The sequence below is a fragment of the Pleuronectes platessa genome, chromosome 13 (genome assembly GCF_947347685.1).
Source record: "Pleuronectes platessa chromosome 13, fPlePla1.1, whole genome shotgun sequence".
In the NCBI taxonomy this organism is placed as follows: Eukaryota; Metazoa; Chordata; class Actinopteri; order Pleuronectiformes; family Pleuronectidae; genus Pleuronectes; species Pleuronectes platessa.
Window position 1 is genome coordinate 8,063,203 of NC_070638.1, and position 13,893 is coordinate 8,077,095.

General features: G+C 43.1%; 1 protein-coding gene across 1 annotated transcript in view; it reads left to right on the plus strand.

Moving 5' to 3' along the window:
• The first annotated feature begins 4,036 nt into the window (after positions 1–4,036).
• Positions 4,037–13,893, plus strand: part of LOC128454785 (corticotropin-releasing factor receptor 2) — a 31,298-nt gene continuing 21,441 nt past the window's right edge. The window contains exons 1-2 of the mRNA XM_053438325.1: positions 4,037–4,157; positions 4,286–4,405. Coding sequence (XP_053294300.1) covers positions 4,037–4,157; positions 4,286–4,405 — 241 coding nt within the window. The remainder of the gene's footprint in view (positions 4,158–4,285; positions 4,406–13,893) is intronic.

The following is a 13,893-nucleotide window of genomic DNA, read 5'->3' on the forward strand; positions in this document are numbered from 1 at the left end:
GAAATGTTAAAGTGCAAGATGTGGCGAAATTATGAATTTGAAAAATACCCAGAAAAAATGAAAATGCTGAAGGTTGAATGTGAAGTAACTGTAAATGTGAGGAGCTAGAAAACAGCCCATCCACAAAAAGGGTCGCCCAGGGAATGAAGGTGGCGGCAGACGAGTCCAGCCGAAGTCTTGTCTTATTTGTTGCCAGGTTCTCATAAATGGGGTCAGAGGAGGGCGGCCGAGGTTTAAATGAAAGGCTGAGACATGCCAGAGCTTTTAAGGATGAGGAGTAACAAGAATAAGCTTCTAGTCGAAATCCACTTATTATCCATATCTAGGATCCAGAGTGTAATTTTCTGCCTGTTAGCTTCCAAGTAATATGATTAGAAATCCAGTAGACCAGGTACCTCTGATGCACTGGCTTAAAATTCAGGGGCGGGAGGGGGAGTTACCTCTTCATATGACATATTTCAATAATTTAAACCAATCGGCAAAAAAGTGTTTAGATGGAAAAACATGTAAAAAATTCAAATACATTTAAATATCCAGGTAGCATATACATTTGTATGGATTACACTCCTACCTGCTCCTCTGCAGGTCAGTTCTCACGTTAGCTGTTGGCAAGTAAAATTTTCCTCATGTAAGGAGTGGATGAAGCTGGTTATACTAATTCCTAATGATATATTAAAACACTATATATGACAATATCTAGGTAATACTAGATTGGGCCCTGGGGCATCTGAAAACACTTGTACCCTGAGAAACTTCCTTAAGATTTGAGAGTTGTTATGATAAGTAGAATGGAGTTTCATAGAAGCATGAAGGAGCAGATCGTTTTGCATAAAGGATAATTTGTGCTGCACTTTGTATCATTTTAAACACTATTTATTGGTCTTAGGTGCAATTGAGGTTGAAAAGAAATGAGGAAAAAAAGAAGGATCAGTCATCTTCACAAAAAACGCTGGAGAAACGTTTATTAAACGTTCAACTCAGGAAATAAATTCAAATGGTTTTAATGAGAAGAAAAGATGAATTCAATGCTTTTTCTGCAACAACCTCAGGAACTTAAAATATTTCATTGAACATATTTTCAGTGAGTAGCATGTGTAAAAAAAAAAAGGCTAAAAGGAGGAATTCTGACTGTAGTGTTCTTTCAGTCTTCCCTTTAAAGATTTACTGAATTAAAAATCAAACCGTCATAATGATTCAATAACAACGCTCTACATTCATTATGAAACAAATCCCCGCCTTGCCCTAGTAATTCTCATAGAGTCCATGAAACAACATGTTTTTCAAACTGATTTTTGATTTATTTTCCACAGGATATGATATTGAGCTGTTTATCCTTTTATTAAATCAGGCGGATGAGGTTAACGACAGGCCTCTCTCATGCCTGCACTGAAAGCAGCTCAGTACAGAGCGGGTGCTGCGGTGGAATTCATTAACTTTTTGGTGTACTATTATTAGTTAGGAGCCAATTATAGCGTTTATTCATCACACAGTCAAGTCAACACTGAGAGGCAGGACTTAGCACTTCATGTTACGGAACTGTGCGTACGTGATGTGAAAGCACAGGGCGCTGAAATGAGACGGAGCGCTGCATGTGGAAGCTCCGAGGGAGCAGAGAGAGAGGAAGTCACATGCTGGTGGAAAGGTCACATCTCAAATTGAACAGGCAAACAGTCAATATGTTAGACTGAGGCGCATGTCGAGATACTTTTCATTAGGCAGGTTCAAAGTTCGGGAATGTTGGTTGACGTCATTTAATGGAAACTGTTAAGAAATAAAGAAAAATATACACAAACCGTAAAAACGTAGGAGTATTTTTTTTTTTTACTGTTTGATTGTTTGCAGAAAGGGTCAGAAACAGTTCAGGGCAGCAGAGTAAACATGAACTCATTAATGTCATGAAATACAAAAGTTCTCTCTGTTGTGTATCTGGTGTTTACGGTAAGCCAATCGGATTTTTGCTGTGATCTTAATCAGCCAATCGCGTCGTTGCTGCCAAACTTGAAATCTCCTCTTCTCTCTCTCACTGTTAATTGTCATTTCAGTGAATATGAGACCTTCCTCTTCCCCATTACCCTCCAGTGTCCACATCCAGTGTCCACTCATCTCCTTCAGATCAGCGTCCTCTACATCCCATCAACCACCATTGTTGGGAGCCACGTGGTTCCCTCTGCTACGCACCACAATGCCCCAAGCACCAAATGAACTCAGTTATATCATATTACTGTTTTCTCTTTAAAAATTGAAGTCTCTCCTGATTGAAATGTTGAATTGTTTTCTTTTCAATTGAACCTCTCAAACCAAACCACGCAGTTTAGTCTGCACTCAACTACACAAGGCAGTTGGGGAGAGTCACTCAACCATCATTTGCAGTTTTTGGGGAAAATGTTAAGTGTTCGGAGAGCTGAACTACACGATCATTTCCATTGTGGTCATAATTATTTTCACATTTGTGAATCTCAAATGGCCCCATTAAATTGAAGGTGAAGGCCATTCAGAGATCTCTCATTCTTTCTCAAGCAATCGTCAGTGAGGTTTTAAAATCCAGCTGTGTTACAGAAAACAAAGAACGTCATCAGGAGTCGGGTCAGTCACACTAACTTACTCAGGTTGTGTTATCTGACAGGTGTTAGCCCGACTGTGCAGAACAACTATCATTCATCACACCCTGACAGATGAAACACACACTCTGTTTGTGTCAGTTTTTAAAGTGACTTTTCTTGATGTTTTTGGGACAACTGACCTTTAGGGAGATGTGGGAAGAAAAGGTGGAAATAGCAGGATGACATGCACGGTTACTGCTTGGTTTCCCCCGATGTCATGGACCCACCAGTCAAGGCACAAAACACCACTTTAAAGTAAAAAAAATTATACATTTTTTACCAAAAATGATTCAATATTATACAAATCAACAGCATCACCAAAACATAACTCTAAAAGATAAGGCTAACAAAAGACGTCAACTCAATTAATAGACCTAAGTAAACCTGCTGTAAAGGACATAAACCTCCTCCATGTTGGTGGATGGGACATGAGCATGTATGAAGAGTGGGCGGAAGTGGATATGCTATGTCCATCTTTATAGAGTCTTTATGGGCAGCACAGGATGAAAGTCAGAATGTTTATGCTACGAAGCATCAGCCGATATCTCTATAGCCTTTGATACATGCAGAGAAGTGAAATAAGAAACATTACATTTATCATTGGGACAATGTTTTGAACAACATTGTCCCCATTTTTGTTGTGTTACACCTTGCACATGATACAAGATAAGATACATTTATTTGTCCCACACACACGACATCAAATGTGGGGAAATTTGTCCTTTGCTTTTGACCCATCTGGTGAACACAGGAGGACACACAGAGCAGTGGGCCATGCACGGCGCCCGGGGAGCAAGGTGCCTTGCTAAGGGGCACTTAGAGAGTGGGTTAGGGAAAGTCTTGTGTTGTCCAGGTGTTGTCCATCCAGGTATGTTTTAGTTGTCACTCCGTGGAGTCGAACCAGAAACCATGCAGTCAGATTTTCTGCCCATAGTCCAATTTTTCTGCCACTAGTCCACCGCCTCTCCACTGGTTCAGTGCACGTGTTTAATGTTCATTTTGCATCCACAGGCGCCAACAGGTCCGTGCGCCGTGAGGCTGTGACATCTCGCCCACACTTTACTTTGCACGTGTCAGCGGAGACTTTGCCCCACGTCATAAACAAACATGGCAGGTGCGTGGCAGGTGTGACATGTGAGTGAGGGAGCCTGTGATCCGGTCACGCGGGTTAGTTTCACGTGGGTTTCTGCTGCTTTCTCACGACGACGGATGAATGGATGGATGGATGAATGGATGAGTGGAAGGATGGATGGATTGAGCGGCTGCCTGGCTCTGATTGGTCGGACACACACGCGCTCCCAGCTGGCGCGCCTGGCTCGCTGCTTGTGTCATTTGCTCCGACTCACTCGTGAACACCGCCGTGCGCGCTCTGCCCATCGCCTCCCGGACTGGGAATTGACCTGTTATTATTAGTGGTGTTATTATCAACTGGCGCCATGGACGCGACCATCTACCAGATCATATTCGGAGAGCTCGGGGACCTGAACTGTAGTTTGATGGAAGCCTTCCAGGACACTTTTTTGGAAAACGCTTCATTGTCATTTCTGAGCACTGATGGTAAGAATGGGATTCCCCCCCCCCCCCCCCCCCCCCCCCTCTCTTTTGTTTTCATGCACAATACTGAGATGTGTTTTAAATGCGTCTTGGAAAAAGGAAACATTTGCGCGTCTTTATTTATTTCTAAGGTTTTTATTGCAATGCCACGACCGATGAGATTGGAACGTGCTGGCCGCGGACCAGCACCGGCAGGATCGTGGAGACACCCTGCCCTGAGTACATCAACGGGGTGAAGTACAACACAACCAGTAAGAACCGTGCTAAAGTTCCTCAACATGCATGTGCTTGGAAGAAAAGGGTTCTGTTTACAATTTTGTTTCATACTGGTCGTCTGTTCTGATTAAATTTTTATATTTTTTTGCAATATTGAGAGGTATAAATATTTATCAGATAAACGTAAAATAATGATTTTAGATCATAGTCAAGTAAGCAAACTAGTAACTTAAAGGGATGGTTCACCCCAAAATGAAAAATCAAGCGTTTTCTACTCACCACTATAACGATGGGGGGTGGGTGAGGTGTTTGAGCACAATAACCACTTTTTGAGACCGCATTGCAGCCAAATCCAATACAACTGAAGTAACTGGCGGCCACTTCTGAAAATGTTAAAAAAAAAAACTACACAAAGAAACTATAAACGGCTCCACACTGCTCCTGTGGTGTCATCCAAGTGTTCATAAGTCCTGACATTCAAAATCGACTTGAAACGGTGCAATTTACACAGTTTAGCCCTAAATTGTGAACATTTAGGCTAAAAACAAGATGTTAATGAAATTTAGTTTGGAGTCAAATTTGAATCTTTTTAATTTTTGGGTGAACGATCACTTTATTGATCGCTAATTTTCCAACTTGTGAATTTTCACTCGGATGATGCATCGAAGGTTCGTACTTGATCTCCCCTCTGTGCAGATGTGGAGCGCGGTGACAGTAAACCTCAATCATCATCACTCCTCTGGTCAGTGGAACAGCTGCATCAGTGCTCCCCTGTGTGCTGTCCACACAATGTTTAAAATGCAAATGAGGTTAAAACCACAGAAACCTCATCTGGAGTTTTTGATAGACGAGCGCTATAATAATTGATAATATGATATAGATAACTTGGAGAGTGGGACATAGTTTGTAATATTTGCTGTGCAGCTACAATGGAGAGAAAGAATCTAATCACCATCAAATCGCCATTTTTTCAGGTCCACCACCTTCAGAGATGCAAAGTTCTTCACGGGAAACAGCCCTGAAATACTTGAACGTATCTCTGTGTTTAGTTTTTGCCTTAACACCTTAACAGTCAGCCATGAAACACCATTTACCCCCCCCACCCCCACCCCATCAGTGATGTTCTGCTCAATCTGGCTTTACCTTAACTACACCTGGCCTCATAGAGTTTAACTGCACATTGATCCGCAGCCAAAAGCCACTGGAGCTGCAGCAACACCACATCTGACTTCCACAGGAGATAACTGGACTGTTTTCATCTCTCGGTTTGAGAGACCGAGGATCAAGCACCAGCATTCGTTGAGGAAAGAGGATCACAGCGACATTATGTAACTCTGGTGTTCATCATCCGACTGACGAAGCTGCTGAAACGCTCATGAATGTAAAAAGCACGATCGATTTAGCAAAGCATCACAAAATCACTCCTGTGAAGCGCCGGAGTCTCCGGGTCCAGATAACGGTGTGAGTTCCTGAGGCTGTTATCTCTGTAATGGGCTCAGGTGCAGTTCCATTATCCTGCAATGGCCCACATTACACACAGACACACACACACATACACACACGTACACGCACACGCACACTCTGCCGCCTCACCTCTTAAAGCACAGATTTACCTTTTGCTCCGCTGGTGTTCGGTGTTTGCCCGGAGACGTTTGGTAGTTTTTTGCACTCTGTGTGAGAAGCGCAGCCAGGACGGCAAACCTCAACACCTTCCCCTAACGTGCACATTTGCTTGTTGTCACACGTGTGGATCAATACGTCTCTGACAGGCTATATGGATGAGACAATATCATGAGATTGAATAATTCTGTACAATCAATCTTCCTGCTCAGGTGTTAGGCGTGTGACATCCACTGGGGTGTGATGACACTTTGATGGCGCAGAAGGTTATGATATACATGCACATGGATTTATATTTCTCCTGGTACCTGTCGCAGTTTTTATTGGATCACAAAGGAAAAGTTTGAGAATCAGTTCAGAAAATGAAGTCACATAATTCGACAGATGGCAGTTTCTGTGTTGGAATGAAACAGGTAACTGAGTTGTTCGGTTCCTTTGCGTCAGTGATAACAGGAATCTGTGTTTGCAGCACAAGATTGTACAGCAGGCCTTATCGACACAGTTTTTCTAAGCAGACGCTGTTCGGGGGCCGAACCTAGAAAAATATTGTTTTCCTTATCTAGTGCGAGTGTGAACAGAATCATGAAAACAGGGGAAATGGCCTAGACCCAGACAATGATCTCTGCCAAGGAGGCTGGTCACTGACGGCAAAAAATCTCCCAAGTCCAGAAACGTAGTCTCAGAACGTCGTCCTGATTGGCAGGAAACATAAATCAACTTCTACCGGTTTTGTCGCTATTGTGCAATGTCCTGAAATACTTTGGTTGTTTGTCAGACAAGAGAGCATTAAGTGGAGAGGTGTTGGCCTGGAAATCCTGCTGCTCTCATGAAGATTGGAACCGATAAGTGCGTCCTCGTGATGCCAACTTTCAGTGAATCTAAGCTTGTGTGCCTCATTTGCAAATAAATGCCCGCCCCTTGCCAAGGAATACACCATTGTACGAGGCAGGCAACTTGGAAAGAGTCATAGCCAGATCAGTGGGAGGCCCGTGGCAGATTAATTACCTGCTTCCATGCCAGCGGGATTATTAATTGAATGGGGGGGGGGGGGGGGGGGGGGGGGGTTGCAATTGCATCTCTTCTGGCTGTCTGGGTGCTCAACAAACATTTCCAGCAATTTCACTTGCTGAGCATTTTAAGGTTAATCAATGGAGGCACTGTGAGGTTCCCGTGATGAGTTCAAGTGAGCTCAACACATTTCCCTCAGTATCCAGTGCACTGGCTCAGTTTCCCATTCGTGTCATACGTCTTGATACGGAGGATTTGAAAGAATAGATTGTTGGGTTTTTTATTTCGCTGGAGAGTAGGACCGGTGGTGACATTGTATTTGCAAACCTTGGAGGAGCAATAAAAAATATCAAAAACTGTCCTTAGGAAATCTCAACCTAATAGTCACAGATGGTGCTCTAGTCCTGTTCTGCAAAAACAAGGATCTATTGGGAAAGATTAAAGGACGCTGCTCCCAAAACTCCACTTCAATTTCTTCTTTCACCAAAGCGTTCTGTGCTCCAAAGATGTTATGCACCAAACAATGGAGATAATTAACATCATCAGAGGGAATTCAAGAAGGCAGCATTGTCTGTTCCGCTGGAATCTGAAGCTTTTCTCAATAACACAACACTCCACAACGACTGGCAGAGTAAGAGAAAAACACAAAGGGTTCTTTGTGGAATTAGAGGCAAGCTCCAGTTAACTGTGCCGTTCTATTTCTGGCAAATTGAGCCGTTTTCAGACATGTCCTCCAGAGGGACTCCGGAGAATTGGGTCCAGACTTTCTCCAAAGATTGTCGGTCATACATGAGCGAAGCAGCAGGAGCTTCTCCGCTCAGATGCGTTCACAACAGCAACGAATCCCCCCGGGAGGATTTAGGTGAAGGGTGGTACAGAGGGCGGAGGCAGGAAGAAACGTATTCATTCTGCTGCGGAGATCATGTGCTTGTGTTCTCAGCAACTCGACACTCGATCACAATAAATTCTCTTGACATCTTCGTTTGTGTCTAATAGGTGTGTGGCTCTGTGCTCTCATCCAGATAGTCTGGAGTTCAGGGCAGGTCTGAAAGCAGCTTTAGAACCAGTCTGCTTTTGTTATTTGTTGATGATCCCTGATTTGATTTAATTCTTGCAATGTTGTCATTATTACAAGTGCATGGGAGGAGGTTGGTGTGGATTGATGATTTAGACACAACACAGGGTTTTACTGCGGGAGACTGATGGTCGTCCTTTAGCCTGAACTACCTGTTTATCATATTAACCATGAGGACAGACTCTCCGTCCAACCTGTTTCATTTCTCGTTGCCTGTTAGAGTAGAGAATAGAGAATAGAGAAGGATTTTACAGCTTATGCACTTTGCAGTCACATAACAACAGTGTTTTACAGCCCGTTTCACACATTCACTACAGCGTCTTGGAAGCTATTTTTGTCCTCAAGTCCAATTTTAGCTGAAGACAATAGACTTGTTGATCATGGGTTTCTGTTTCAGAGCCACTGTGGCGGATTGGATTGGTTTAGCTTTGATCAATTGAACCACAGAGGGATTTAATGGGACTGTGAGACGTTGGTGTAGGAGGTTGTTTGATGTGCTTTTGTCCACGTGAAAGATCTTCAGAGTTGATGCATATGAGTCCGTTTTTTTTTAAACCAGGGTTGATGGCACTGTATGAAGTGTGTACAGATAGAACATGAAACCATCCTTCATCCAAATGTCTGCAATGACTAGAACTATGTTATGTATTTAGTTGACTTATGTACTTACACTATTTGATCGTCCCTGCTGTAACTTCCATGGCAAACGATTGAGGAAGAACGATCTTCCAGCCAGTCGGTTGTTTTTTCCTTCCCCCCTTTCTCACTGGATCACAGGGGTTCATGGATTTTTGCTGCCAAACGTGAATAAAACTTTAATACAAAACCTAATACACCTAATACCCAGACAACTCCCTTGATCCCAAGTTGCTTCACCTCATCAAACCAGGTCTTTTCTCTTTGTTTTGATTGAGAGACCCCCGGTGGCAGGAGTTGCATATTGTACGTTGCATCATCGTCTGCTTTGTCTGAACGTTCACATTAAAGGATTACAAAACGGGTTCAACAGTTCAGAATCTGCTCTGTCCTACAAGCAATAAGGACACTGTTCAGACCGCGGCCATACACAGGATTTACAGACTGGATAAAAGCCATGTTAGTGTAGTCAAAGTAGATTCAGTGAGGGGGCTGAGTTGCGAAAGAGACCTTACAAAAGGGCACCGCAGCAGTGTTGATGAACTTCTTTTTTTAATTTGGTCCCCACGCAGGTCACGAGCTCGGGGCTCTGTCCTTTAGGACGTCACTGCCCCTCATTGTGACAGACCTCCAGGGCGTCTCTCACCGGGGCAGCTGTTTTGGCACGTTCACAGACTTTATGCTAAAAAGGAAACTGTACATTTTCTGTTTAATGCATGGGTATGAAGGTGGTATCGATTATCTCATTTAACCCTTTACAAGAATGTGTATTAGCAAGACAATTCTTTGAATCTTGAATAAGTTTAGGGCTTTGTTATTTCTGCTGTATCCCATCATCACTAACTATCTGCTTTGGTTTAGGTAAATGACTGATGCTCCCTGTTTCTCTGTTGTGGGTTTTGCGCCTGGTAGCGTTGGTAATAACTCAATATTTGATGGAGGCCACTGAGTGTGTCTAGGTTTTCTGTCATTTACATCACAACGCTGTAAACTGCCAGTAGATCCCCACATTGGAAATTCCAAGGAAAAATCAGGACGAGTCATGACAAGATGTTCCTGTCCAATTTAAAGCAGATCCAGTCTATTAAACACACTCTATCAGGATTAATGCATGAGCTGGAGTAGTATGTTATTTAGAGTGGAAGCGTATTATTATTTTCTAGTTAATCACAGCAGAGAAGCACCACTTAAATTAACGGGATGCTGCATATTTTCACAACCAAGTCACAATGGTTCCTGGTGTGATTGTCTCGATCCTTCTGGGTCACATACACAGCACACATCTGCAGCCACAGACGAATGACATTTTCAAATCAGAAAATGGGTCGCACTAAGAATAGAAGCAGGCCCTGACACCACACAAGCAGGTGTTAATCAAAACACTACAGCCATAAAGGGAGTCTGAAGTAGAACTATAACCTGCCATTTTGCAAAAGTTAAGCTTAGAGGAACGTGTGGTTTCTTTTTTTTACGTGTCTTGCTTCAGCCACATACTGTCTGCGTCTGACCCGTAGGACTAACAATAGTTTCTCTTCCATTTGCCTCCTCGGTCTCGGAGCAGCACATTTAATGCACAGGCTTGCATATTAGAAACGAATGTCCCAGGATGGCTGGCCGATGTTGTATTTTAAGAACCAGTTCGCGTGCTTTGTTTTCCCAGTCTTAACCCGGGAGGAAGCAAACGGCGTATCTCGTGCAGCCTCGTAGGTTTTCTGTAACATTTAAAAAAAACACCTGAAGTTTACTGTCAGCTAAATGTTGAAATTCTCGTACAAAAACCAGAGATTTCAGCGGCTTAACAGGCCTGTGCAGGTGAGGGGCTATAAATTCCTTCCCTTTTCCTTCAAGCATATATAAATATTAATGTGTGCGCAGAGTGGCTTAAGAGGTTTATGCATTTTTAAACCCTCCACTGTCCCTTTTTTTGTGTATTTATTCAGTTCTCTGGTTTACATGAAATGCTCATCACCGCAGTTGGGGCAGAGTTATTAAACATGGCTTGAAAGTCATTTATTGTTCCCCGCTTTGTCACCCACACGCAACGTGCTTCCTGTCGAGCCTCGGGCGAGACACCATGTTCACAGAAGCATAGAAGAACGATATCAACGCTGAAGAATCGTTTTTTTTTGCAAATTCAACCCACATCATGGTGACCTGTAAGGTTTCCCTGTTATTACTCCCGGAGCAGGCAACTATAATTATTCAGTCCATCCTGCCTCCTCCTACGATAAACTCCCCTCGCCTCTTTGTTTGTGCGTTCAATGGCACAGAGGACGCATCCTGCCAGCAAGTCGGATCCACAACAGAACTTTATTGACTCTCTTATCAGGATTAATAAAGTCCGAGACATAGTATGAGCGCTGCGATGAGTATCGAGTACCGAGACGTGAGGGGAGCGGCTGCCGTGTTTGAGTCCGTGCAAGAGCACCTCCTCTTTCACAAACAGCAAACAGGAGAATAAACAGAGGAAGAACACAGGGTTTTCCTTCTGTGTGAAAACGCCTCCGTTGGAAAACAACTTTGAATTCATCCACCCGTTATCTATACTGTTTGTACTTTAAAGGTCGTGGGGGGCTCGAGTCAATCCCAGCTGACACTGTGCGGAAGGCGGGTTACATCCTGCCAGTCACATTGTCAACATAAGCTGCTTAAGACTGAACTCTGGATATGTGAGAATACAAATTTCCAAGTCCATTTTCCTGAGTATCTCCTGCCACCCCCCAAGTAAAAACTCTCATGAGCCCATGTGAGAATACAGCCGGTTATTATCAGAAGGATTTACCTCAAGCGAGTGGTTGCATTGATTTTTCTAACATTCCACGGATGCAAGACTGAATATGGACAGAAAACCAGCTTATCCGGACACAAAGATGTGTATGTTTTTTTGTGATATAGTCTGACGTGGTTGTTAATATGCTAAAAATCAAGATATTCATACATTATGTCCACGTCTTGCATGCCCCACCCAGATCTCTGTGTTGCTGTGAACGTGACTGACTGGAGAATCTTAAAGGCAGCCTCTGGAGAATGTGCAAACACTAACAAAGACCCACACTTGCACTAACCCTAATTTAGATGCTTTATTATAGAAAAAGGAATCTCTTAAAATTGGAAAAAGGCTAATATAGACATCATAGGGTAGACCTGCGGGTGCTAATCCTTTAAAGCCACATACCATAAGTGATGTGGACTGGAGAGCATCAGGAGGTATGGTAGTGGAATTGATTTAAGCCTTTACAGACATTTTTGCGGAGTGGTGCAAAAAGAAATCCTTCCGCTTGTCAAATCCTTCTCAGTGTAGCATTAGCACAACCTAATGACTCACCAGTGTCCCCCACTGCAGCTTAATGAGAGTCTGGATGAGTGTAATGCTGGTTTGTGTCTCCTTGTCAGCGAATTGTCACGTTCCCACAGAGTGAAACACCTTCTCTCTCAGACACTCATCCCACTCTGTTCAGTGGACCTCCCATCATGTGTGGCTTCTCCCGCCAAGCATCACACACTTCCCGTGTGCTGCCACAACTCCCTTGATTGTCTGTCTTTACTGAATCCAGGCAATTTGCTTCCTGTAAAGTCGTTTTCCTGCAGGGAATCTACCCACTTGAATCCTCTGCTCCACTTACACCTGGCAAGAGGTTAATCAGTCAACAAATTCAGGCCAGCATGTGTAGCCAACATGTCACTAGCCACTGCACACATAGTCTCCCCCGGGGGGTCCAATCAGCACCAGTCTCCCCCTGGCGGCACTCACCACTGGCTCAGCATCCATACACACTACATTACTACACAACACACATTTTCCTGGGCGCTAGAGCATTTTAATTTCTAAATTCCTCGTCTCAGATAGAAAACCTTGACAGTTTCTCTTAACGCGGAATTGCCTAACACATAAAAATCAGGTTACAGCTATGCCCTGGCGGTGAAGGTGTGTTTCCGTACTTGCTTCCTCACCCTCGTCCCAAGTTGATGGTTTCACACGTGTTTTTTCTTCTCAATTAAATGGTAGAACATCATAGAAGATGTGGATATAGATAGAGAACCCTTTCAGAAATAGTTTCACACCTCATCTCTCACGTTCTTCTCTGGGGCTTGAGCAGGGCGTTTGGTATCGGTCTCTGAGTCTCTCGTCGAATTGGCTGTTCTCTTTTCACACGTAATGGATTCTAACTGACCGCTACTCCCCAACAGGCTTGGTTCCGGTATCCTCTCTCCATTGTGCTGTTCAGATATGTCAGACATTCTGGGGGCGTAGCTGAGAGTATTGAGTATATATTTTTGACATCCCAAAATTCACGATGGTGTTGTTGGCTTGTTTTAAGGTTTTATGCATTTATCTGTGGATTGAAAAAAAAGCATGGAATCTCACCTTCTACTATACGGGACCTTCAAAAAGAATGTTTTCATACTAACCCCTCCACAAAGCTACGATATTACATTAAAGGTCGATGATTGATTATAACCTTGCTCTGTGAGATGCCTGGCTATTTTTAAGGAATGCATCTTCAGACCAAACAATATTTCCTCCCATATAAATGGAGTTACACCTTTTTTGGAGATGAAAAAGAGATCGGGGGCTCTGGGATGTCGTGCAAGGGACGTGCTCAACCACAACGGTAAATTCCAATGCCAATGGTCCGACTGACAAAAACTTTTTAATGGTCTGCTATAAATTGCTAGTTTAGAGCGCTCATCACATCTGACGGTATGTGCGTGCCTCCTAATCGTGTAATGTGGTGTAATATATTCTTATTAAGCAGACACACCATGCTCCATGCTGGGCTTCCTCAGGGCTAAAGACTTGTAGCGCATTGCCTCTTGCTCATTTTCTCAACAACAGATTTCAGCAGTTTGACAGCAAACACACTGAACCTATGACTCATAGTTGTTAGCAGTGCAAAGCCTGTTCAAAGCGTGCTTGTTATCTCATCAGTAATTCCATATTTTTCTATGAATTGAGGTTAAAACTTCACTGCAGGTCGGTTGCAATATACAACATCAGTTTATATTAGGGATGCACCGATATGGAAATTCTTGACCGATACCGATATTTGTTTATTTTCTTTTTGTTGTTATTCATTCACTCTTTTGTGCCAGAAAAATAATTAAATCATTATTTAAAAAGCACTATTTAAAAAATGTTCAGCCCTACATCACTCTTATCTTTCAATGACACAAATTTAATCA